Source organism: Salvelinus alpinus, chromosome 3, assembly GCF_045679555.1.
Source record: "Salvelinus alpinus chromosome 3, SLU_Salpinus.1, whole genome shotgun sequence".
Taxonomy (NCBI): Eukaryota; Metazoa; Chordata; class Actinopteri; order Salmoniformes; family Salmonidae; genus Salvelinus; species Salvelinus alpinus.
Genome location: NC_092088.1, coordinates 26,872,549 through 26,899,676, shown reverse-complemented (window position 1 = coordinate 26,899,676; position 27,128 = coordinate 26,872,549). Strand labels below are relative to the sequence as shown.

The following is a 27,128-nucleotide window of genomic DNA, read 5'->3' as shown; positions in this document are numbered from 1 at the left end:
TAGTGAAAAAAAAGATCAGAATAGGCTGCCTCTGTAAACGCAGTCAGTGGCTCCCCCTCCCCTGTTGTATTCAGACCGAACAAATTGTAGCACACTTGTTGTTTACATTGCATAAACAGTCTCAAAATCTAATTGATCTGACTGAATTTGATGGGAGTTCGGGGTTATGTCCGCAGCAGACTGTCGATGCGAGGTAGCTAGCACACCCTGCCTGTCGAGCACGCAGATGGATTGAATCCACCCATCTCTGGTCTTTTATCGATGACTCGCGAATGCTAGCTAATTCAATCTAATGTTAACCAATTTATCGCAAGAGAAACAAGTTAAAGTTTTATTCTTTCAGCGGCAGGTGAAGGATTTCGACATTCATTCGCCAAAACAAAATACATAACTTTTTTTGTTGTTTTTTACCAAAGAAGAAAGGCCCTTTCCAAAGAAACTACAACAACAACCCTCGAGCTCGGAGTTGCATGTGCTACAGCCTGCAAGGCGGGCTTGGAAACCCCGAGGATTCTCGGCCTCCTGGTGTTCAGAGGGAAAGAGAAGTCAACAGATGGACAATGCTGATGTGAGCGTTTTTTGGGGGGGTTTAAGTGTAGGGTCTTTTTGAGAGACAACGGGACATCAGCAGCTAGTTAACTTAGCTATCGCCTGACCTCGAGGGACTGAAAGACCCCCACACGGACCTTGCAAACGACAGCGCTACAGGTAAACAAAGTTGTTTCGACTGACTACATACGTTAGCCCGCCTCCTCAATAACTAACTATAGTTAGCCTAGCTAGCTATTAAAGCAGTGCTTTAGACAGAGTAACGCAATTATAACTACTAGTAGCCAAGTTTAAGTAGTAATACTTTTTTTCCCATTCCGACAATCAATATGTGGCTGTACTAACGTTAGCTATAATACTTAACGTTAGCACTGGCTTGGTTAGCTAACGTAACTAATTTACCCACAAATTACGGACCTGGCTGAGGTTCGTTAGGTTAGCCGTGCATTGGAAACTGAAATCTCAGATCTAGTTAATTAGACTAACGAAGAACATGGCAAATGTTATACACAGCAGACCACCACAGTGCTACCTTTTTTTGTAGTCTATGTGAGTGCCACACCAGACAGAGCATCCTCAGAAGACAAAATGTAGTAGCGATAATGTCATACATTGCTTTGTCAATCTTATGACTAGTTTACCATAATCTCTCGTGGACAGATGCATTTAGCTAACACAATCGCGCATCTGACGCAATAACACGATATTTTAGTTCTGGGTTTGAGAGTACCATCTAGGTAACTATATAGTTATCAAACTAACTACCTAACTTGTATGCATGTTTGATGCAAAGAGAGGGTGAGGGGTTTTCTAGCTACATACAGTACCAGTCAAAAGTTTGGACACCTACTCATTCGAGGGTTTTTCTTTATTTTTAACTATTTTCTACATTGTAGAATAATAGTGAAGACATCAAAACTATGAAATAAGAAACACCTTGAATGATTGTGTCAGCTTTTGACTGGTACTGTATGTTTTAGGATTATTTGTCTTGGATACATTTTTAGCCAGGTGGATCATAACAGATTAGACAGTGTTTAGCCAATAAAACATTAGTCATAAGAAATTTGTCCTCGAAATTATCTTGGGCACCAGGGCCACAAGAAATGGTTTGTTTAAATCTCAACGGTGAACAGGGTTGCCAGTTGTAGCTAACAAATCTAATCCAATGACCATTCAAAACCTGCCCAAAAGGGCTGAAAACGAGCTAAATTGCCACATTTATACAATAATTGTTTTCCCATTACGTTATTGAGCCAATTAAGGAATACCAATGTAACTTGTACCTACTTTAGATGCAAAATTAGGTTTTCATCAAAGTTATAATTCTTGTGAACTGACATGACATAATATACTAATTTGAGTATATCACAAGAGAAAAGATCATTCACCCCGTTTAAACTCACCAGGTCATTTTCCATCAATGGTTGTTGGTTTAACTCGTTTCACTGCTATGATTAAGCAATAAGGCATGAGGGCGTATGGTATGTGGCCAATATACGACGGCTATGGGCTGTTCTTAAGAATGATGCAATGTGGTGTGCTTGGATACAGCCGTTAGCTGTGGTATATTAGCCAAGTACCACAAACTCCCGGGGTGGCAGGTAGCCTAGTGGTTAGAGCGTTGGGCCAGTAACCGAAAGGTTGTCGGATCGGATCCCCGAGCTGACAAGGTAGAAATCTGTCGTTCTGCCCTGAGCAAGGCAGGTGACACGTGGATGTCAATTGTGGTTTGCAGATGTTGAGACTGCAAACAGTTATAAATGTCCTATTTTGCGAGATTGACTTGTCATTTCAATAGGCATAGGCTACGGACAAAAATCTGGGTGTATGATTGTAATTCAGCTTTGCCATGGTTTGCTTAGATAGATGCAGGTAGCCTACAGCCCTTGATAGGCCTACATCAGTCTACAGTAACCTAGGCAAGATGTCAACTGAATGATCTATCAGCCTGCTTAGTCCAAATTAAGACTCATTTATTCAACATTAATAGTTTGGTGATTTCGAGGTAAGAAATGATTGTTTCCCAATAGCCTGCTGGAATAGGCTGTGGATGGGGTCGTAATTTCAATCACTGAATTAAATATTAATGATATGTTTGATCTGAATATGCTTGTCAACAATAGCCAGTATTTAGATTTAATTTTTTACCTGTAGCCTATTTGGACTGTTAAGTCAATCTAATGCATTCTAACAATTGCAGATAGAGCTTTGATAACTTCTAATTTAATTAACTAAACATGGTTGTTAATAATTGCATAATAACATAAGGCTAAAACAATATTACTCAAGTTATAGGCTATTTATTAAATCCGTTTGCTAGCTCCAGGTAGGCTACACAAGTGACACAAATTGATTTGCTAGGACTCGTCATGTCAACATTTTTATTGTTTCAAATGGTAGCCCTCCTCACCATTCACTCAGCAACAGCCTCACTGCCTGATAGTCAGCAGCAGCATGTCACAGTGAAATATATATATTTATTATTATTTTTATTATTATTATTCTTTCTTTAAATGCCATGGTGGGCGCTGTGAAACTTATAAGTAGCCCAAAAACCCGTAACCCGCGACCAATACATTTTCCAAAGTAGCCCAATTTTGCGGGAAAACCGCTAACATAGCAACCCTGACGGTGGAGTTCATTTTACATGGCCCGGTGCCCCGGGAGGTTGGAGATTTCACTTAAGGACCAATGGAATGTTCTAAAATGAACAAACTCCTCTACCCGGGGCACCAGGCCAAATCAAACAAGTGCAATTAAATTGATGGCCTGCACATGCGTAGTTCGGTGCGAGACGACCATTAGACCCGAAGACATGTTTCTGCGCATGAGCTTAGCAAGCCAACGTCTCCATGACATCACCTACAAGTGTGATCAGGGATTTATATTGGAGAAGCAGTTTCTGTCTATCTTCATACTGTACAGTCTTTGATACCACAGTATTTTCGTCATATACCCATAAAACCTAGCGGTCAAACACGGAAATGGTTCCAATCGTTTTTTCACAATACATTTTTTCTATAGGGGAGTTTAGTATTTCCAACAAGGTCTGTTTCCTGAACGCTTTCCCTAGCTTGATGTTTTGACAACCGTGTAGTTGCTAGACGGAAGCCACTCCTCAGTAAAAGGCACATGACAGCCCGCTTAGAGTTTGCCAAAAGGCACCTGAAGGACTCTGACCATGAAAACAAGATTCTCTGGTCTGATGAAACCACGATTGAACTCTTTAACTAACACATTCTCTCTCTCTCTTCTCTGTAGACATGATGGAAGAACTGCACAGCCTGGACCCTCGGCGGCAGGAGCTGCTTGAGGCTCGCTTCACAGGAGTCGGAGTGGCCAAGGTCTGTCTCCATTAAATTGTGTCTGCATCCATTCTCTGTGTGTGACAGTGCTGCTCTGGCATCCAGTTTGCAGTTTATCAGTCATCATCTGTCTCAGCAGCACTCCGTGGCAAGGCACACCACCGGGCACACACCACACACATGCACACCCACCCACCAATGGAATAATCAGCAAGACAAGGTGCCCACACTGCTTGATGTTACCAAGGGCCAGTGTTGCTAAGTCCACTCCAACCCCAAATTAATAGGGAAGACAGTCTTGCACCATATTAAGTCACACCTACTCATTCAGTGTTTTAATTTATTTTTGTTTTTTTACTATTTTCTACATTGTAGAATAATACTGAAGACATCCACACTATGAAATAACACAAGGAATCGTGTAGTAACCAATAAAGTCTTAAACAAATCCTAAATGTATTTGAGATTCTTTAAAGTAGCCACCCTTTGCCTTGACAGCTTTGCACACTCTTGGCATTCTCTCAACCAGCTTCACCTGGAATGCTTTTCCAACAGTCTTGGAAAAGATGTAACCACATATGCTGAGCACTTGTTGCCTGCTTTTCCTTCACTCTGCGGTCCAACTAATCCCAAACCATCTGAATTGGGTTGAGGTTGGGTGGTTGTGGAGACGAGGTCATCTGATGCAGCACCATCACTCTCCTTCTTGGTCAAATAGTCCTTACACAGCCTGGAGGTGTGTTGGGTCATTGTTCTGTTGAAAAACAAATGATAGTCCCACTAGGCACAAACCAGATGGGATGGCATAATGCTGTGGTAACCATGCTGGTTAAGTGTGCCTTGAATTCTAAATAAATCACTGACAGTGTCACCAACACACCACCACCTCCATGCTTCACAGTGGGAGCCACACATGCAGAGATCATCCGTTCACCTACTCTGCGTCTCACAAAGACACGGCGGTTGGAACCACAAATCTCAAATTTGGACTCATCCGACCAAAGGACAGATTTCCACCGGTTTAATGTCCATTGCTCGTGTTTCTTGGCCCAAGCAAGCTTCTTCTTATTGGTGTTCTTTAGTATTGGTTTCTTTGCAGCAATTCGACCATGAAGGCCTGATTCACGCAGTCTCCTCTGAACAGTTGATGTTGAGATGTGTCTGTTAGTGATGCTGGGTACTGTAATGAACTTATCCTCTGCAGCAGAGGTAACTCTGGGGCTTCCTTTCCTGTGGCGGTCCTCATGCGAGCCAGTTTTATCATAGCGCTTGATAGTTTTTGCGACTGAAATTGAAGAAGCGTTCAAAGTTCTTGCAATGTACCGCATTGATTGACCTTCATGTCTTAACGTAATGATGGGCTGTAATTTTTCTTTGCTTATTTGAGCTGTTCTTGCCATAATATGGACTTGGTCTTTTACCAAATAGGGCTATCTACTGTATACCACCCCTACCTTGTCACAACACAACTGATTGGCTCAAACACATTAAGAAGGAAAGAAATCCCACAAAATAACTTTTTTAACAAGGCACACCTGTTAATTGAAATTAATTCCAGGTGACTACCTTATGAAGCTGTTTGAGAGAATGTCAAGAGTGGGGGGGAAAAACTGTCAAGGCAAAGGGTGGCTACTTTGAAGAATCTCAAATCTAAATTATATTTTGAATTGTTCAACACTTTTTGGTTACTACATTATTCCATGTGTGTTATTTCATAGTTTTGATGTGTAGAAAATAGTAAAAATAAAGAAAAGTCCTGGAATGAGTAGGTGTCCAAACTTTTGGCTGGTACTGTATATGTATGTACAGTTGAAATCGGAAGTTTACATACACTTTGGTTGGAGTCATTAAAACTCGTTTTCAACCACTCCACAGAATGTCATGTTCACAAACTATAGTTTTGGTAAGTCAGTTAGGATAACTACTTTATGCATGACACAAGTCATTTTTCCAACAATTGTTTACAGACAGATTATTTCACTTATAATTCACTGTATCACAATTCCAGTGGGTCAGAAGTTTACATTCACTAAGTTGACTGTGCTTTTAACCAGCTTGGAAATTCCAGAAAATTATGTAATGACTTTTAGAAGCTTCTGATAGACTAATTCACAACATTTGAGTCAATTGGATGTATTTCAAGGCCAACCTTCGAACTCAGTGCCTCTTTGCTTGACATCATGGGAAAATCAAAAGAAATCAGCCAAGACCTCAGAAAAAAAATTGTAGACCTCCACAAGTCTGGTTCATCCTTGGGAGCAATTTCCAAATGCCTGAAGGTACCACGTTCATCTGTACAAACAATAGTACGCAAGTATAAACACCATGGGACCACGCAGCCGTCATACTGCTCAGGAAGGAGACGCGTTCTGTATCCTAGAGATGAACGTACTTTGGTGCGAAAAGTGCAAATCAATCCCAGAACAACAGCACAGACCTTGTGAAGATGCTGGAGGAAACAGGTACAAAAGTATCTATATCCACAGTAAAACGAGTCCTATATCGACATAACCTGAAAGGCTGCTCAGCAAGGAAGAAGCCACTGCTCCAAAATCATAAAAAAGCCAGACTACGGTTTGCAACTGCACATGGGGACAAAGATCGTTCTTTTTGGAGAAATGTCCTCTGGTCTGATGAAATAAGAATATAACTGTTTGGCCATAATGACCATCGTTATGTTTGAAGGAAAAATGGGGATGCTTGCAAGCTGAAGAACACCATCCCAACCGTGAAGCACGGGGGTGGCAGCATCATGTTGTGGGGGTGCTTTGCTGCAGGAGGGACTGGTGCACTTCACAAAGTGGTTGGCATCATGAGGGGAAATGATGTGGATATATTGAAGCAACATCTCGAGACATCAGTCAGGAAGTGAAAGCTTGGTTGCAAATGGGTCTTCCAAATGGACAATGACCCCAAGCATACTTCTATAGTTGTGGCAAAATGGCTTAAGGACAATAAAGTCAAGGTATTGGAGTGGCCATCACAAAGCCCTGACCTCAATCCTATAGAACATTTGTGGGCAGACCTGAAAAAGTGTGTGCGAGCAAGGAGGCCTACACACCTGATTCGGTTACACCAGCTCTGTCAGGAAGAATGGTCCAAAATTCACCCAACTTATTGTGGGAAGCTTGTGGAAGGCTAGCCGAAACGTTTGACCCAAGTTAAACAATTTAAAGGCAATGCTACCAAATACTAATTGAGTGTATGTAAACTTCTGACCCATTTGAGAATGTGATGAAAAAAAAAAAATCTGAAATCATTCTCTACTATTATTCTGACATTAAACATTCTTAAAATAAAGTGGTGACCCTAACTGAGATAAAACAGGGAATTTTTACTAGGATTAAATGTCAGGAATTGAGAAACTGAGTTTAAATGTATTTGGCTAAGGTCTATGTAAACTTCCAACTTCAACTGTATGTAAATGTGTGTGTGGTTTAAATACTTTATTGTGTGATACTCATTGAATTAACCTGTCTTGCATACAGTGCCTTCAGAAAGTATTTATATCCCTTGACATGTAACACATTTTGTTGTTACAGCCTGAATTCAAAATGGATGAAATAAAAAAAATAAAAAAAAACATCTCAGCCTTCTACACACAATATCCCATATTGAGAAAGTAAAAAAATGTGTTTTTAGAAATTTTAGCAAATGTATTGAAAGTGAAATTCATAAATATCTCAATTACATAAGTATTCACACCCCTGAGTCAATACATTGTAGAAGCACCTGGCAACAGTTAGTTGTCTTTTTAGGTACATCTCTAAGAGCTGTGCGGATTATACAATATTTGCCCATTTATTCTCTTAAAAATTCTTCAAGCGCTGTCATATTGGTTGTTGATCTTTGCTGGAAGACCATTTTCAGGTCTTGCGATAGTTTTAAGTAGATTTGAGTTTAACCTGTAACTAGACTATTCAGGAACATTTACTGTTTTCTTGTAAAGCAACTCCAGTATAGATTTGGTCTTGTGTTTTAGGTTATTGTGCTGCTGAAAGGTGAATTCATTTCCCAGTGAATCGTGGAAAGCAGACTGAACCAGGTTTTCATGTAGGATTTTGCCTGTGCTTATAGCTGTGTTGTGTTATTTTCATCCTAAAAAACGATATTACTTGCAGATGACAAGCATACCCATAACATTATGCAGCCAACACCATGCTTGAAAATATGACCAGTGGTACTCAATGAAGTGTTGTTTTGGATTTGCCCCAAACATAATGCTTTGTATTCAGGACAAAAAGGTTTTAAAATAAGTAAACTTAAAATTCAGTCTAACACAACAAAATGTGGAAAAAGTAAAGGGGTCTGAATACTTTCTGAAGTTATTGCAGGACAGAGGCATTTAGCATCCATTTTCTTGTTGACCAATGTATTGTTGTTTCCTCCAGGGTTCGGGAATAAACGAGTCGTCCAACCAGAGCCTGTGCAGCGTGGGCTCTCTGAGCGACAAGGAGCTGGAGGTCAGTATGACTACATGCGTGTGCCAGGGACGGCCTTATTTCTAGTACAGCATATTGGCTGACTGTCATTCATGTTCCATTCGCCCAGCTCAATGTAACGTCGATAAGTTTAGGCTACTACATGATACTCAAATGTTCCCTATACCCATCATGAGGTCGCTACAACAGGTAGAGAAACATTTGAGTAATCCAGGCAGCGACACATTCAAAACCACCTTGCACACTCTTCCCTGCATCTAGCTGATCTAGGGTGTAATCATTAGTCCAACAGTTGCAAGGAAGTCAATGTACCCAGAGGGGGACGAAAACTAGCTGTTCCCCGGCTACACTATGGTGCTACCCTCGAGTGCTGTTGAGGCTACTGTAGAACTTCATTGCAGAACAGTGTGTTTTATTCAATTATTTGCTAACGTGAATATATTTATTAGTTTTATTTAAGAAGGAAAACGTTTTATTTAATTTGTAACTTTAAAGAAAAATATATATAAATTCACTGAGGATGGTCCTCCCCTTCCTCCTCTTAGGAGCTGCCACTGGCCTGTGTATGTGTGCGTACACACACACACACACACACACACACACACACACACACACACACACACACACACACACACACACAGTCAGTCTTGCATAACTAACCTTGTGGGGACACACAATTCAGTCCCATTCAAAATACTATTTTCCTTAACCTAATTCTAACCTTAACCCTAAACCCCCTAGAAATAGCATATGACCTTGTGGGTGTTAACTCAAAATGACACAACCACAAGGTTCCAGTTTAACAAAGTTTACTATACTATATGAACACACTACAAGGTAGCCATTACACTCAAGGCTAGGTCCATCGACAACAAGATTCCCTGCGCAGGCGCACTCTTGACTGAGTGATAGCCCCGTAATAACAGAAATATAGGGATACTTAAAACATGAACTTAAGAATCTCCCCCTTTTCTTTAAAGACAAATAAAACATCAACAACATAATTAAATGTCCAAGTATTATTCAAGATCCCCATTACAAATGGGTTGTGTGACAGTTTTGTGTTAGATGCCAAGTTGCAACCATCAAACATTACATCAGGTCTACTCTGTCTAGCAACCCATAAAATTTGTCCTATCTTTGACCTCAATTGATCAGCTTCAATTCCACAGAGGGGAATTCCTTTGTACGGCTCTTGAAGAATCCAGGTGAATGGGTTGAAGATTCTTGATATAGCTCTCCTGTTGCATCAGTAGTCTTTCATCGACTGTAATAAACTCTATGCCAACATAACAAATAATTATCATGCTCCTCACGGCCAACGTAGAAAACAGCTTTGAGGTGTGGAATCACAGTTGAAGCAAAGGTCTGTGAGCTACCCCAGATAAAAGTCATCAACATGACAGGCAAGTACTCCAGTCACATTGCAGTCTTGATCAAGCCAATAGAAGACTGCAGGATCCACTTGTGAAATTTTTCCACCTGTATTCAGCATTGTTGCCTTGACTTTGTTGTACCAGTAGATTGATGCATCTGCCAGTCCATACACACACTTTTTTAGTTTCCAGTGTTCCTTCGCTTTTAGCTTCAGGCGGAGGTCGGCTGTAAATGTCCCTTGACAGCTCTGTTCCCTGCAATAATGCAGGGGACTAACAAAATGAAATGACACAACGACAAGGTTCCAGTTTTAAAAAGTTTACTATATGAACACACTACAAGGTAGCCATTACACTCAAGGCTAGGTCCATCGACAACAAGACTCCCTGCGCAGGCGCACTCTTGACTGAGTGATAGCCCCGTAATAACAGAAATATAGGGATACTTAAAACATGTACTTAACAGTGGGGACTAACAAAATGTCCCCAGTTGGTAATTTTTTTATTGTTTACTATTCTTGTCCCCACAAGTATACACACACACACACACGATCAATGGAAATTAGGTAACCCAGAAAAGATGGACACAAGTTATTCTGTAGTTGTCTTTCCTCCAATGGTGTGTACTGTGTGACCCCGTTGCTTAGACACCAGAGAAGAAGCCCAGTGACCAGAGAACCAGGAAGAGGAAAGGAGAGCAGTACGATAAGGGAGGCGCCAGAAGTCACAAAATTAGCGACTATTTTGAGGTGAGTGAGAAATTCCTGAACTGCGTAGCTTTCTTGCTAACACATGGCTGTCTTGATATCTCATTACCTTCAATTGAAGCACTTTAACACGCTTGATTTGAAATACAGCATTTCTTCAGACTCTTTGTCTGTGCTTGTACTTTCATCCTTCAATGGCTCAATCTTTTCTCTGTTTCTCTCGCGCGCACATGCTTTGACTCAGTTTGCTGGTGGTAGTTGCCCTGCCACCAGTCTGGCACGGGGCGTCCCTCCCCTGGTGCACTCCTCCTGTCAACACTCACACTCTAACCCCCCAGTGGCGGTGAGCACCAGCCCTCTTTATGCTCCCTCACTTAACGACTAACATGACTCTCAGTGTAGATCGATGGGAACAGTCTGAAATATCCCCCCCCCCTTCTATCTCATTAGGTGCAGCAGGGCAGTCCGTCGTCCACAGGCTCAGCAGCTCCCGCCGAGCCCTCCTCCTCCTCCAGCTCTATGAAGCCTGTTCTGCTCCACTCCTCCTCATCCTGTCACAAATCTACTCAGGTAACAGCTCTGCCTGGCCCTCCCGCCTTACCTGGCATGGCTAGACAGTGGTCTCCCCTTGGCACAGCTCACCTCCACTTCTGCCATATTAGAACGCACTGATGTTGTGCCACTCCATACTAGGCAGTTGAAGTAATCCTATCCTTAACTTGGAAATAATTGGAAAGCTGGTTATTGACCACCAGCCTAACTACGCATTTGTTGCTTAATCAACCCTATTGATGGATGCATTGTCCATTCTGTCATTAGTGCCTTTTGTACTAATCTCTCTCTCCGCCCTCTTTTCCCATCTCTTTTTCTCTCTCTTTTCCCGTCTCTTTTTCTCTCTCTTTTCCCGTCTCTTTTTCTCTCTCTCGCTTTTCCCGTCTCTCTTTTTCTCTCTCGCTTTTCCCGTCTCTCCTTTTCTCTCTCTCTCCTCCCACTCACTCACTCTCCTACACACACCCCAGTCTGACTTGACGCTTGAGAAGCTGACAGCATTAGAGAACAACAAGAACTCTGACCTAGAGAAGAAGGAGGGACGAATCGACGACTTATTGAGGGTAAGACATTGTTTCACATCTTTATCTCTTTCTACGGCATTGGAGTTACCCGTTAGAAGAAAAACTGTGTAGGAGAATCCAAAATGTTTAATGTGACCAAAACGTTGCTTGTTTATTTGCAAATCATCTTAGTTTACATCTCAATGTAATTGTCAAATGATGTTGGGTAGTTACTGTGATAGTAGCTGTAGGTGTCTGATAACTAGGGAGGCAAAACTACTACTGTATACAAACAGGGGGTTGTTGTTTTTTAGACTAACTGTGACCTGCGGCGCCAGATAGACGAGCAACAGAGGGCGCTGGAGCGGTACAAGGAGCGCCTCAACAAGTGTGTGACCATGAGCAAAAAGTTGCTTATCGAGAAAGTGAGTGTATTTCCATGGACACCCTTGGTTCTAAATGTCCAAAACAACAAGCTGATATGGTTAAACTTTAAAACGAGCAGTACTTAGTGCAAAATCGATGCCGAGTGGCATAAGGGTCTGTTCACACCGCAGAAGAAGCACAACCTGGCTCAAGGTAAATTCTAACCCTTGGAGGTCCAGAGTACTAGCTACCTGGTAGTTAAATGGCAATTCCACAACTTTTCCATCTCCTGTTCGTTATCTCCAGCACTATACCAGTGTCTACATATGTAAAAAGGTGCATTTCTATGTTTTGTAGGGGGGGAAAATATAAAGTTAAGTTCTACCCGATGACCTCATCAAAAGTTAAAACAGTGATTTTCAAACATGAGTTTCGCAGTGATGTGGAGAGCAAGAAAATATCCTCCTTCTGGCTAGAAACATATTGCAGGTTTTGAAAATCACTGTTTTTCTTCACAGAACCATTTTTTTTAGAACCTCATCTTTTTTTACTGTAGATCATAGAAACGTGCCGTTTTCACATGTGTAGACACTCGTATGGGCTGAAGATAATGATTGAGGTTGGAAAGTCGTGGAATTGCCCTTTTAATTGATTGGCCTGAGATTCTACTCACCTGGTGTCATAGGTCAAAATCAGACCCCGATTAGAAGTAAATAATTGTAATCAGCGGTGTGTGTGTGTGTCCAGTCGAAGCAGGAGAAGAGGACGTGCCGGGACAAAAGCATGCAGGACCGCCTGCGACTGGGCCACTTCACCACTGTGAGACACGGAGCCTCATTCACCGAGCAGTGGACCGACGGATACGCCTTCCAGAACCTCATCAAGTCAGTGTGCGCACACACCCACACACAACCTCTTCAAGTGAACACACACAGCTTAGAGTCATACATACATACACTTTACTCCTAACGCATAGAAATAAATAGAATTACTATGATTTCAATGGCCCAGCACTGTGCCATCCACATTGCCCCTCATTGTGTCTGCCTCTGTGTGTGTTCCCAGGCAGCAGGAGAGGATAAACTCTCAGAGGGAGGACATAGAGAGACAGCGGAAGCTGCTGGGTAAGAGGAAGCCCTCTACAACCACCACCACCACCACGGCCCAGAGCCTCACCCTCCTCACCACACCGAACACCATGGAGCCTCCAACTGCCCCCAACAGCTCCGGCACCAACAAACGCAAGAGCAAGACCAACGGACAAGACAACGAAGCGTAAGGACGAATTGTGCCTCTGGCTTATCTTTGTGTAGGCCATGTTCATTAGGAACAAAATGGAATAAAACAAAGGAAAACAGGGAGGGACTACATGAACTTGTCCAATAAGAAAGGCTCCTTCTCATTTTCTGTTGCCAAATGTTTTCCCTTGTGTCCTTATGAACACGACACAGGTATAGGGAAAGGGTGTCCCAATGCCCTTTTAGGATTTTAGACTATTAGATTTATATAGGCAATATGGTGAAACTTCCACCTAGCTTATTAGAGGACAAATTGAAGCTATTACGATATTGCTTACACCTGTTAAATCCTCTCAGATCTCCACAAGTGCAGAGGGTCTAGGGGTCGATTTGGCCAGTGTCGTTGACTTATGTCAAGCCCCCACAGTATGAGTTTGGAACGATAGTGGCACGATTCATGTGTCGCAGCTAATTTTTCATGATCTTTAGGTCGTTCGTGATAAACGGGAGCTCATGAGTCACTGTATGGTAGGGTCAACGACATCCAATTTATTGCACTTGCGAGCTCCGGACAACACCAAATGTCTGAATTTTCTGACACAGCTTTGCACTTTTCGTGCTGTGTGAACACTACAAGGGAGATTCCACACGATTGTTGTCTTTGGCCAATAGAAACACTGCATGCTGGCATGTGCTGTAGAAAAGATGGAGCAATTGGTTCATCTTTTTAACATCACAACAACATGTCCCTACATTTAGTTTGTGTGTATTTCACACTATTTTATGAAAGCAACCAAATATATCTAATGCCAATGTATAAAAAATAAAAAAATAAAACACTGTCAGAGTTGTGCCTATTCACATGCGTATCTGCCCTCTCATTGGCTAGAATGGTCCAACTCCCACTTGATCTTGCCTCCCGACTGCCTTCCATTTTTGAAGACATTTATTTTCATTGTTAGAGCGGCCGCTTGAGTATCTGGTCAACAGAATGGATGATCTGCGACAATATCCACCGTCGTAATACGGATGAAGCCTGAGCTGGAATGTGACACTAACTGAAGCTGGCTAGCTTTTGAAAACCCTAAGTAGATTTAGCTTCTAATGTAGTATGCCACTCTGATCTTTTGTCCAATTATTGGCAAAAGTGCTGATCTGATTTGGTCAAAATACTAGTTAGTGGCAAAAGATCCGAATTGGACTGCCTTTTATTAACATAGCCATTGTTGGCCAACTAGAACATATACATTATGACAGATTTGAAAAATAAGCCTTTTGTTTGAATCTGCTATTTTTAATGATGAAATAAAATCAAAGTTTATTCATAATAGTGGAAATGACACGGACAGTGTCACAACGGCAGAGTCGCAAAGTGTATGCACTCTTCTGATAGCAAATCTTCAAAATGTACCAGCTGTTCTTTCTCTCTTACAGTGGAGGATATCAAAAGACTTTAGCATTTACAAAAAATCGCAGTGTGTGAGAGCGCCATTAATGAAGAGGGTGTTAGGTTCTAAACAGAGTTAAAAACTCAAACGGATGACTAGGAAAAGCTCAAATCAAGTTTATTCACCCACTGGGTCATACAGCTGTAAAGACAAGACATTTCTACACAAGCACATATATTTATACTCTCCTACTAGGCGGAGTCAACTCCTTGCACATCTAGACAGCCAATACTTGTCAGGAACTTAATTGGTTCCTCTCACTGGTGTAGTCATGGCCACGGCTCCCTGCTAGAATCTTGTTGGGCATGTAAGTATATGTGTGTAATGGAACTGTTCCTTCTCACTTCATCTGTCCTGACCTCGGCCCAAATTCCTCACTCCTCCCTACTCCACGGCTGTGTTACCTTATCAGTAACTGAAACCAGACTGTTGCCCTTTGCCTTTCTCCATAGGATCCATGAGATTTACCAATAACATGTTTGACCAAATGTAAACTTCCTGCCTCTCCCCCCCATTGTCCCACTCAGTAACTTTCCATACACCTAGTTCTTATCCACCCTCCATTGACACAAACATATACATTCATTATACATGCAAAGTAATCAATACGTTCTAGTAAGGTAGCATAAATAAAGATATTTCAAGCTAGAATCCAACAAGGGTAAAATATGCACATCCAAGTTGTTCAGGTGCTGAACAGCAAGCTTCCACATAGGTGTAGCTGGTCCGTTGATTAAGCGCCTAACTGGGGCAGTCTTCAATAGAGACGAAACCCGAAAGAAGATGACTTTGTTTTATAGTTGCCCCTTTTGTCTTTGAACCACACAGGTTGTCGCTTGCAGAATATCACGAGCAGGAGGAGATTTTCAAACTCCGGCTTGGGCATCTAAAGAAGGTACTGTCCTTCTCAGCTGTCATCTCTGAAAAGAAACAGGAGAAATGCAATACACAATAAATCCAAACAGTACTGTCATTAGACATGATTGTTATATGAAGTGTGTGTGATACTGAGTGACTAACAAGTGTGTCTCCTGTAGGAGGAAGCAGAGATCCAGGCAGAGCTGGAGAGGTTGGAGCGCGTCAGGAACCTCCACATCCGGGAGTTGAAGAGGATCCACAACGAGGACAACTCCTCGTACGCTCCCCTTGGCCTTCCTCTCTTTTTCTGCATTCCATTCCAATTACCAAACTCGTTCTCACTACAAAGTAGATTTATCTTATCATGGTCCTCAAGATTGAAGGCATGTTGATGTTTGTCATGAATCTTGCCCTGGAGGCAGAACTGAGAGATTTCCGCTAGCTGGGCCAGCTGTAAAGTCAAAATTGTCTATATTGTAAAAATTAATGAAAACAAAAATATAACCATCATTTAAGGTTAGGGTTAAGCATCAGAGTTGGCAGTGTGGTTGGGGTTAAAATACGATTTGTTGACTTTGTGGCCACACCAGGTGGTGACCACTCTGCAGAGCTGCCTCCAGGGCAAGATTCATGACAATAAATGCCAACCTGCAGATTGAAGACCTTGATTATTTGAATCTAGTGGGCTAGTGCTGGGCTGGAGCAAAAGCCAGCACATCCTGTAGCGCTCCAGGACCAGCAAGAGTACAGAACATTTTGGAGTGGACTGTCCTGTTGTATGTTTATCCTCCTGGAATGTAGCATGTACCTGTTCCTTTGATCAATCCTCATTCAGAGACTGACCAGTGGTCTCCCCCTCTCTTCAGATTTAAAGACCACCCCACGTTGAACGACCGATACCTACTATTATATCTCCTGGGACGAGGTGGCTTCAGTGAAGTTTACAAGGTGACCACTTTTTAGGCTTGGTGTCAGTAAACGTCGGCAAACGGCTTTGTCACTGAACCAAAATAACATGAAAACAGTCTAACCAGCTCTGCTAGGGTGAGTAAAATGGTCAGAGTGAGGTGTTCTCTCATTTGTTTCTGGAAGTAGCTAGCAAACTAGCCGACTTTAGCCAGTTAGCTTGGGTGCTCAATTGCTGTTGTGAGATTAGAATGCTCAGATTAACCCTACACCTTGACCAGAGCGTCCAGTGTGCGCTCCGAGTGAACGGACAATCTGACAACGCTCTGAATTTACGAACGACCCAGAGCTCACTCTGTAACACTGGAGGAAATTTACGAAAGGCACCCTAAGTCCATCCATGTAATGAACTGAATATTGCTCTATAACATTGTTTTGGTCTGACTCTGTATTCACTCTGTGTTCATCTTTAGGCCTTTGACCTAACGGAGCAAAGATACGTGGCGGTTAAGATCCACCAGCTCAACAAGAACTGGAGGGACGAGAAGAAGGAGAACTACCACAAGTAAGGAAACCTGCGGCTGGACAGCCATTTTGTGTCCGCCAAACAGCCGCCTCGGTGCACAGAATAATAATTTTAAGTAGACTGGAAAGCACTTTATGGAAAACGAGTTTGATGTACTGCTGTTGCCGGTTGTATCATATACAACACAGTTTCTCGCTTTTTACTTTAGATTTGAGTAAATAATTGCTGCCTTCTCATAGATATCATCCAAGAAAAATTCTAAGATTAAATCAGTTGTGTTTTGTGTACAGAAAATGTTGCCTCCAACTCTGCTACCTCAGTTGTTGGCAGTGTTTTAAATATTTGAATCAGCCCATAAAATAATGGTTTAACTTAAATCACACACAAATTCCTTGGATGGTTGTTGTATATTTGGTTGATGTAATGTCCCCTTAATCTGTACATCCATTATCCAGTTGTAGGGGTTTTCCAAGATGTTCTCGGCTGTGTGTCTTCATGTGATTGCTTAGGTCCGACACTGTAGACATCTACTCTGTGTGTGTGTGTGTGTGTGCTGTGTTGAGTCACTACAGTGTTTGACCGTAGTGCATCCATGTTTGCTTCAGGCATGCCTGCAGAGAGTACAGGATCCACAAGGAACTGGACCATCCCCGAATAGTCAAACTGTATGACTACTTCTCACTGGACACAGACTCGTAAGTCATTCCATCACTAACCCATGGATGGATGGATGGATGGATCGGAACTTTCATCCATGCTTTTATTCATAGTCAATCTAGTCAATTTAGCCCTTAGTTCGGTGTCTGTATGGTGACTTCCATTATTCTAGGGTTTTCTCCTAATTTTAAAAGGCTTCACTCTGTGTGTTCTCTTCCCCAGGTTCTGCACAGTGCTGGAGTTCTGCGAGGGCAACGACCTGGACTTCTACCTGAAGCAGCACAAGCTGATGTCTGAGAAGGAGGGCCGCTCCATCATCATGCAGATCGTCAATGCCCTCAAGTACCTCAACGAGATCCGCCCGCCCATCATCCACTATGACCTCAAGCCAGGTTAGTCAGGCCACGGTCAGCTCCTGACAACCCTTACCCTAACCTGCTCCCGATAACCCTAATCCTAACCTTAATTGTTGCAGGAGTAGGCTTGAGCTGTGCAGGAGTGACCGGGTCAAATATATATATGTGTGTGTCAAACACTTGACGGTATTTGAGGTGCGCTAGATTTAGCTTGGATTTTTCACCTTTGGTACTATTCCATTAGTTCAACTTGCAAACTAAATTGAGCGCAGCTGATTTGACAGTATTTGATTGTTTGACCCTGCTGTGACGTCCATGCATATCTGGGTTTTAAGTTAGCCGGTCCACTATAGTCTTCCCTTTTTTTAGTAGTATTTTGGAGCATACACACCAAATAAAGTTCAAGGTAAAATGTATTTATCATATGCAATGTTCCCTCAAAAAAAATTCAGCATTGAGCTCATTTCAGGTCCGCTGAGCGCAAACTTGAATGTTGTGAAAATTCTGTGCAACTTCCAGCGCGCGCTTACTGTGAACACTGAGGCTGTACCCGCTTTAAGTTACTGTTTTAAGTGGCCAAGTAGACTGTCTATTTGACCATAATGTAGGCCTACCATAAAAAACAATGGAGAAAAGCCATCCCATAACATTTTAACATGGAAATAGAGTTTCTATCATTCAGCCTACAGTAACAGCCAATGTGTGGTGTTTGATGCAGGCCTACATTCCATGAGACTTTTGAAAAAAACATGCAGGGCTTGACATTAACCTGTTTATCCACTTGTCCTTTCAGACAAGGTGACTGGAAATGTTGTTTGATGCAAGAAACCACTTTACCAAATAAAATAAGTTATTATTCCTATACCATTATTACAGAGAATCAGACAAATTATGCTAACCTCTGCCTATTGGCTACTTAGCTTATTCAAGCCTGTCTCAAAATGCAACACTGGCCCTTTAAGACAAAAGCTCTTTACCTGACTCGCTTTTCAAAGATGGCTAGAAATGTACACTCCCCTATTGCTGACTACAAATCATCTATAACTGGGCTAATAACACCCTAACGAGCAAAGAATATTAACAAAATGTGCACATTGCTACATGCAGTTCCCGCTTTGATCTCAAAATAAGCGCATCTACTCACAACCGCTCATGGTGTAAACAGTCCAGTTCAAAGTAAGTGGCACAGATCCATATATGGCAATGGTTTATTTGTATGTAGGCCCTCTGCAGCTCTGATGTGGTTATGCTGCACTGGTCTGGTCTATTTGGAGTATGGGCTGAGTTGTGCATGTCAATGCAATAGAATCCTGCTCCAATGCGTTCTGCCTACAACAAAATCTCTTGCATAGTTCGTTTTTGTTTCGGTATGTTGCGTTGAAAGTGGCTAATATTGCGTTGATTCAATCACAAACACAGTAAAGGGGAAACGTTGATATTGTTAACTAACAGGGAAAACTCTGAACTTTACTCAACTTTCTAATCTCGTGCTTCTCTCTGTGGGCTATTATTGTATTTCTTCTGCGCGGCAGTCCCGGGGCTACTACGAGCTCGCGTGCAGCTTAGAGGGAGCTTTGATCATATGTATGTAATACAATGAACTGCTTGCCACAAATGACCTCAATCAAAAGATTCATCACAATGTGTGTTATGCGTTTCACTACATTTCCCATCTCTTTCTCTCCATAGGCAACATCCTCTTGGTGAACGGCACGGCGTGCGGCGAGATCAAGATCACTGACTTCGGCCTGTCCAAGATCATGGATGACGACAGCTACAACTCTGTGGATGGGATGGAGCTGACCTCCCAGGGAGCAGGGACTTACTGGTACGCACTTTACACACACTTGCAAGCGTACATATAAGCAAAAACACACACATACAACAGTCAGCAATGGAAACTTTATAACATTCATACACTCAATCTACAATGGAGAAAAAATGAAGGAAGAAAATGACATATGCAACAATTTCTAAAGATTTTACTGAGTTACAGTTCATATTGGGAAATTAGTCAATTGAAGTTCACTAGGCTGTAATCTATGGATTTCACATGACTGGGAATACAGATATGTAGGTCACAGATACTGTACCTTTAAAAAAAAAAAAAATGTTTTAGAAAGGTAGGTGCGTGGATCAGTAAACCAGTCAGTCTGTATCTGGTGTGACCACCATTTGCTTCATGCAGCGCCGCACATCTCCTTCACATAGAGTTGTTCAGGCTGTTGATTGTGGCCTGTGGAATGTTGTCCCGCTCTCCAATGGCTGTACAAAGTTGCTGGATATTGGCGGGAACTGGAACGCGCTGTCGATCCAGAGCATCCCAAACAAGCTCAATGGGGGAAGAACTGGGACATTTTCAGCTTCCAGGAATGGTGTACAGATCGTTGCGACACAGGGCCGACATGGCGGTGGATGAATGGCACGACAATGGGCCTCAGGATCTCATCACGGTATCTCTGTGCATTCAAATTGCCATCGATAAAATGCAATTGTGTTTGTTGTCCGTAGCTTATTCCTGCCCATAGCAAAACCCCACTGCCACCATTGGGCGCTCTGTTCACAGCGTTGACGTCAGCAAACCTCTCACCCACACGACGCTATACTGACATCTGTCTGGTACAGTTGAAACCTGGGATTCATCCTTAAAGAGCACACTTCTCCAGGGAGCCAGCGGCGATCGAAGGCGAGGATTTGCCCACTGAAGTCGGTTACAACGCCAAACTGCAATCAGGTCAAGACCCCGATGAGGAGCAAGACGAGCACACTGATGTCCTTCCCTGACACGGTTTCTGACAGTTTGCGCATGGAACATTTCTGTGTTCTTTTTAAATCAGCTCGTGAAACATGAGACCAACACTACATGTTGCGTTTTATATATTTGTTTAGTATACATTACTAACTAATTTATAATGCCCCCTCTGCAGGTACCTGCCCCCAGAGTGTTTTGTGGTAGGCAAGGAACCCCCCAAGATCTCCAACAAGGTGGACGTGTGGTCGGTGGGGGTCATCTTCTACCAGAGCCTCTACGGACGCAAGGTAAACACACACACACCACGCTCAAGTAGAACGCGTGAATGGATTCCCCTTCACAACGCTGTGCGTCCTTGCGATGTCTTGCTAACATCGTGCCTGACAAACGTCACCGTCTGAAACGTTACTCTAGAACCAGCTGTTCTAGCGAGGCTACTGAAACTTTACACTTAAGTATTTATTTGCTAGTCCCTTCGACCGCTCTACTTTTGTCCTTTTCAATCAACAATGATTTTGAAAGTCTTGGCGTTTGTAGGCTTTCAAAGAAGTCCTGCCTCTTTTCCCCCCTCTATCGCTTTTGTCTCCCTCCGTAAATCTCTTTCATTTTATTCCTCTCTCCAGCCATTTGGACACAACCAGTCCCAGCAGGACATCTTGCAGGAGAACACCATACTGAAAGCCAAAGAGGTGCAGTTTCCCCCCAAACCTGTGGTCACCACAGAAGCCAAGGTATGCAGCACACATTTGTAAACGCACACACACTCTGTCAGCTAAACCATGGAATCAACCTCCCATCCCTTTACAATCATTTACCCAGATTGAATTGTATCTTGAGTGAAGCATCCACCGTTCCTTTAACCTCTCTGCGCTACGGATCCCTTTAGCAGGATAATTTTCCTAAACAACCGCTGAATTGCAGGGCGCAAAATATTACTAAAAATATTTATAATCATGCAATCACAAGTGAAATATACCAAAACACAACTTAGCTTGTTGTTAATCCACCTATTGAAAATATGCTTTACAGCGAAAGCAATCCAAGCTTTTGTGAGTGTATCAATCAATGCTAGAACAGCTAGCCCCAAATTAGCATGGTCACGAAAGTCAGAAAAGCAATAAAATTAATCGTTTACCTTTAATAATCTTCGGATGTTTGCACTCACGAGACTCAGTTACACAATACATATTATTTTCGTTCGATAAATATTACTTTTATAACAAAAAAACGCCATTTGGGTTGCGCATTATGTTCAGAAAACTACAGCCTCGTTCCGTTCGACGAAATTTCCAAAAAGTATCCGTAATGTTCGTAGAAACATGTCAAATATTTTTTATAATCAATCCTCAGGTTGTTTTTAACATACATAATCGATAATATTTCAACCGGACGGTAACCTATTCAATACTACAGAGAAAGAAAATGTCGAGCTACATCTGTCGCGGGCAGGAACTAATCAAAGGACACCTGACGCGTTTTGAAAAATCTCGCTCATTTTTCAAAATAAAAGCTTGAAACTATGTCTAAAGCCTGGTCACAGCCTGAGGAAGCCATTGGAAAAGGAATCTGGTTGATACCCCTTTAAATGGAAGAAAGACGGGAAATGAAACACAGATTATTTTTTAAATTTTTTATCACTTCCGGGTTAGTTTTCCTCAGGTTTTCGCCTGCAAAATCAGTTTTGGAAACTTTGGAGTGTTTTCTATCCTAATCTGTAAATGATATGCATATTCTACGATCTGGACCTGAGAAATAGTCCGTTTACCTTGGGAACATTCTTTAAAAAAAATTATTATAATAATAATCTGACCCCTAGCGTCAAGAAGTTTAACTTGTCACAACATATTCAAAAAGGTTTGATGCTTGGGAAAATGGTCACAACGGGGGGGACCAGCGTGTGTGTTTCAGGGTAGGAGGGTGTATCTGATCTCCATCAGCTAAGACTTGACATAATCAAATCTCCCCATTTTTGCTTATTTTATATATATATAGACACGGACAGAGTATGATTAGCTCGGTTTCAAGGGTGTTTATTAAATAATAAATCGAAAAGAACAGGTCTCCCCCATGAGACCCTCCGGGATACCTTCTCCTGGGCTCCGGGTCTTCCTGTATCCTGTCGGGCACACAAACTCAACTCCCTCGGCTTAGCTCGGGTAACCGTATCCAACCACATGGGAATCACCTCACTTCCCCTAGTCCTCTTCCTGTGTGCTGCCCTTCTGGCAGCTTTATGGGCCTTGCACAGCTGGTGAGCAATCCGCCCTTGATTACTCACCAGCTCCCAATCAACCCCAATTAGTCCTGTCCGGAGAGACCGTTGAGACCTGGCACGTCCAGCAGATGGAGCCACCGCCTCGTGATGTAAACTCCATCTGTTTCCAGGCCTTGACGAGTCTCCCCCTGGTGGCTGACCTGCTGTACGCCACAATATATCTGTAACTCACACACACACAGTACCAGTCAAAAGTTTGGACACACATACTCATTTAAGGGTTTCTTTATTTTTGTTATTTTCTACTTTGTAGAATAATAGTGAAGACATCAAAACTATGAAATAACATAGATTCATGTAGCAACCAAAAAAGTGTTACTTTTTACTTCTTCAAAGTAGCCACCCTTTGCCTTGACAGCTTTGCACACTCTTGGCACTCTCTCAACCAGCTACACCTGGAATGCTTTTCCAACTGTCTTGAAGGAGTTCCCACATATGCTGAGCACTTGTTGGCTGCTTTTCCTTCACTCTGCGGTCCAACTCATCCCAAACCATCTGAATTGAGGTTGGGTGATTGTGGAGACCAGGTCATCTGATGCAGCACCATCACTCTCCTTTGTCAAATAGCCCTTACACAGCCTGGAGTTGTGTTTTGTGCCATTGAAAAACAAATGAGTCCCACTAGGCACAAACCAGATGGGATGGCGTATTGCTGCAGAATGCTGTGGCAGCCATGCTGGTTAAGTATGCCTTGAATTCACCAGCAAAGCATCCCCAAACCATCACACCACCTCATCCATGCTTCACGGTGAGAACCATACATGCGGAGATCATCCGTTCACCCACACCACGTCTCACAAAGACAGTGGTTGGAACCAAAAATCTCAAATTTGGACTCGTCAGACCAAAGAACAGATTTCCATCAGTCTAATGTCCATTGCTTGTGTTTCTTGCCCAAGCAAGTCTCTTCTTCTTATTGGTGTCCTTTTAGTAGTGGTTTCTTTGCAGCAATTCGACCATGAAGGCCTGATTCACACAGTTGATGTTGAGATGTCTGTTACTTGAACTCTGAAGCATTTATTTTGGCTGCAATCTGAGGTGCAGTTAACTCTAATGAACTCATCCTGTGCAGCAGAAGTAACTCTTCCTTTTCTGTGGGGATCCTCATGAGAGCCAGTTTCATCATAGTGCTTGATGGTTTTTGCGACTGCAATCGAAAAAGTTATTGAAATGTTCCATATTGACAGACTGTCATTTCTCTTTGCGCTGTTCTTGCCATAATATGGACTTGGTCTTTTACCAAGTAGGGCTATCTTCTGTATACCACCCATACCTTCTCAAAACACAACTGATTGGCTCAAACGTATTAAGAAGGAAAGAAATTCCACAAAGCGCACATGTTAATTGAAATGCATTCCAGGTGACTATCTCATGAAGCTGGTTGAGAGAATGCAACGCGTCATCAAGGCAAAGTGTGGCTACTTTTAAGAATCTAAAATATATTTTGATTTGTTCAACACTTTTTGGGTTACTACATGATTCCATATGTTATTTCATAGTTTGTCTTCACTATTCTACAATGAAAATAGTAAAAATAAAGAAAAACCCTTGAATGAGTAGTGTTTTTTTTGTTGACTTGTACTGTGTGTATCTATCGGGGGATTGGAAATGATGCAGAATATTATTGATGGAAGCCACAATCTATATGCAATATTAAAGCTGATCTACAGTGGGGAGAACAAGTATTTGATACACTGCCGATTTTGCAGGTTTTCCTACTTACAAAGCATGTAGAGGTCTGTAATTTTTATCATAGGTACACTTCAACTGTGAGAGACGGAATCTAAAACAAAAATCCAGAAAATCACATTGTATGATTTTTAAGGAAATTATTTGCATTTTATTGCATGACATAAGTATTTGATCACCTACCAACCAGTAAGAATTCCGGCTCTCACAGACCTGTTAGTTTTTCTTTAAGAAGCCCTCCTGTTCTCCACTCATTACCTGTATTAACTGCACCTGTTTGAACTCGTTACCTGTATAAAAGACACCTGTCCACACACTCAATCAAACAGACTCCAACCTCTCCACAATGGCCAAGACCAGAGAGCTGTGTAAGGACATCAGGGATAAATTGTAGACCTGTACAAGGCTGGGATGGGCTACAGGACAATAGGCAAGCAGCTTGGTGAGAAGGCAACAACTGTTGGCACAATTATTAGAAAATGGAAGAAGTTCAAGATGACGGTCAATCACCCTCGGTCTGGGGCTCCATGCAAGATCTCACCTCGTGGGGCATCAATGATCATGAGGAATGTGAGGGATCAGCCCAGAACTACACGGCAGGACCTGGTCAATGACCTGAAGAGAGCTGGGACCACAGTCTCAAAGAAAACCATTAGTAACACACTACGCCGTCATGGATTAAAATCCTGCAGCGCACGCAAGGTCCCCCTGCTCAAGCCAGCGCATGTCCAGGCCCGTCTGAAGTTTGCCAATGACCATCTGGATGATCCAGAGGAGGAATGGGAGAAGGTCATGTGGTCTGATGAGACAAAAATAGAGCTTTTTGCTCTAAACTCCACTCGCCGTGTTTGGAGAAATAGAAGGATGAGTACAACCCCAAGAACACCATCCCAACCGTGAAGCATGGAGGTGGAAACATCATTCTTTGGGGATGCTTTTCTGCAAAGGGGACAGGACGACTGCACCGTATTGAGGGGAGGATGGATGGGGCCATGTAGCGCGAGATCTTGGCCAACAACCTCCTTCCCTCAGTAAGAGCATTGAAGATGGGTCGTGGCTGGGTCTTCCAGCATGACAACGACCCGAAACACACAGCCAGGGCAACTAAGGAGTGGCTCCGTAAGAAGCATCTCAAGGTCCTGGAGTGGCCTAGCCAGTCTCCAGACCTGAACCCAATAGAAAATCTTTGGAGGGAGCTGAAAGTCCGTATTGCCCAGCGACAGCCCCGAAACCTGAAGGATCTGGAGAAGATCTGTAGGGAGGAGTGGGCCAAAATCCCTGCTGCAGTGTGTGCAAACCTAGTCAAGAACTACAGGAAACGTATGATCTCTGTAATTGCAAACAAAGGTTTCTGTACCAAATATTAAGTTCTGCTTTTCTGATGTATCAAATACTTATGTCATGCAATAAAATGCAAATTAATTACTTAAAAATCATACAATGTGATTTTCTGGATTTTTGTTTTAGATTCCGTCTCTCATAGTTGAAGTGTACCTATGATAAAAATTACAGACCTCTACATGCTTTGTAAGTAGGAAAACCTGCAAAATCGGCAGTGTATCAAATACTTGTTCTCCCCACTGTACCTCCTAAAAAAAATAATCTCACTTCGGTGGCTCTATACCTCTCTCTCCGTCAGGCCTTCATCCGCCGCTGCCTGGCCTACCGCAAGGAGGAGCGCATCGACGTGCTGCAGCTGGCCCAAGACCCCTTCCTCATGCCCCCCTTCCGCAAGGCTCTGGCCACTGGAGCCGGGCCGTTGGCGTCGGGCTCCACGCCCTCCACCTCCAGCGCATACAACAGCAGTGCCTCAAACTGAGGTGCCCAATGCCACCCCAGAGGGCCCCTGTGGGGGCCACATTACTCAAACGCCCTCCCTTCTGGATTGGGGGATGGGGGAAGGAGGATGGAGGGGGTAAAACAGACTAGATGGAGGAGTAATATCTGAAGTGCCCTCCCTATCCTCACCCCTCCTAAGATGCGAAGGGGCAGTGCCAGTCTATGGCTTGTCTGTAGGACCCAATGGCTGCCCACATACACACACCACAAATAAGAGAAAGACCTTGCTTGGCCTGTCCAGTGGGCTGCTTCAGAGGGCTATAGGAAAATGGACTGAAGTTATAGTATGTGTGTTGTGGGAAAACCAAACAGCTCAAATCAATTTGTATTTGTCACATACACATGTTTAGCAGATGTAGCGAAATGCTTGTAAGCTAGAAGCATGGCAGCCCTGTCTGTCGGCACCATTTTCTTACATCCATTTGTTTTGAGAAGCTTTTTAAAAAATATTTTTGCTTGAGTTGTATCGTAAGTTGAACTCTATATTTCCCAACAATATAATCAATTACCCCCCCCTCCCATGGTGAGCCATGAACTATTTTTAAGGGCTCAAATGATGGGGGAGTTTCTATTTCTGATGACCTAAGTTGAAAGCATGCCTGGCTGATACAACACTGTTAGGTTTACATTGACAAGTTAAAGAAAGCAGTCATTTTCACTTGACTGATTTTAAATATTATATTGGACTGGGAATTTACTTTGTCTATTTTTTTCATGAGGCTTTCCCTCGAAATGGAGGGAGAGAGACTTAATAGAAATGCATATAAACCATTCACCGACTGTT

General features: G+C 42.6%; 1 protein-coding gene across 2 annotated transcripts; it reads left to right on the top strand.

Moving 5' to 3' along the window:
* The first annotated feature begins 17 nt into the window (after positions 1-17).
* On the top strand, positions 18-27,128 carry LOC139570457 (serine/threonine-protein kinase tousled-like 2). Of its 2 annotated transcripts, XM_071392345.1 has the most exons (20): positions 18-708; positions 3,814-3,896; positions 8,249-8,320; positions 10,323-10,424; positions 10,627-10,725; positions 10,833-10,952; positions 11,402-11,494; positions 11,749-11,859; positions 12,548-12,684; positions 12,866-13,075; positions 15,315-15,381; positions 15,524-15,621; positions 16,211-16,292; positions 16,724-16,815; positions 17,382-17,471; positions 17,656-17,825; positions 19,479-19,617; positions 20,717-20,828; positions 21,165-21,272; positions 26,145-26,467. In XM_071392345.1, the coding sequence occupies exons 2-20, from the start codon at positions 3,816-3,818 to the stop codon at positions 26,322-26,324; spliced, it is 2,163 nt and encodes a 720-aa protein (XP_071248446.1). In that variant the 5' UTR covers positions 18-708; positions 3,814-3,815; the 3' UTR covers positions 26,325-26,467. The 2 variants fall into 2 exon arrangements, with proteins under 2 accessions (XP_071248446.1, XP_071248447.1); XM_071392346.1 differs by lacking the exon at positions 10,627-10,725 and having other exon boundaries at positions 142-708; positions 26,145-27,128.

Excerpts from the sequence above, each read along its gene's own strand:
- LOC139570457 (XM_071392345.1), top strand. The coding sequence starts at position 3,816 with ATGATGGAAGAACTGCACAGCCTGGACCCTCGGCGGCAGGAGCTGCTT. Across the intron at positions 17,472-17,655 it reads TTCTCACTGGACACAGACTC|GTTCTGCACAGTGCTGGAGT; the intron begins GTAAGTCATTCC and ends TCTCTTCCCCAG. Across the intron at positions 19,618-20,716 it reads CAGGGAGCAGGGACTTACTG|GTACCTGCCCCCAGAGTGTT; the intron begins GTACGCACTTTA and ends CCCCCTCTGCAG.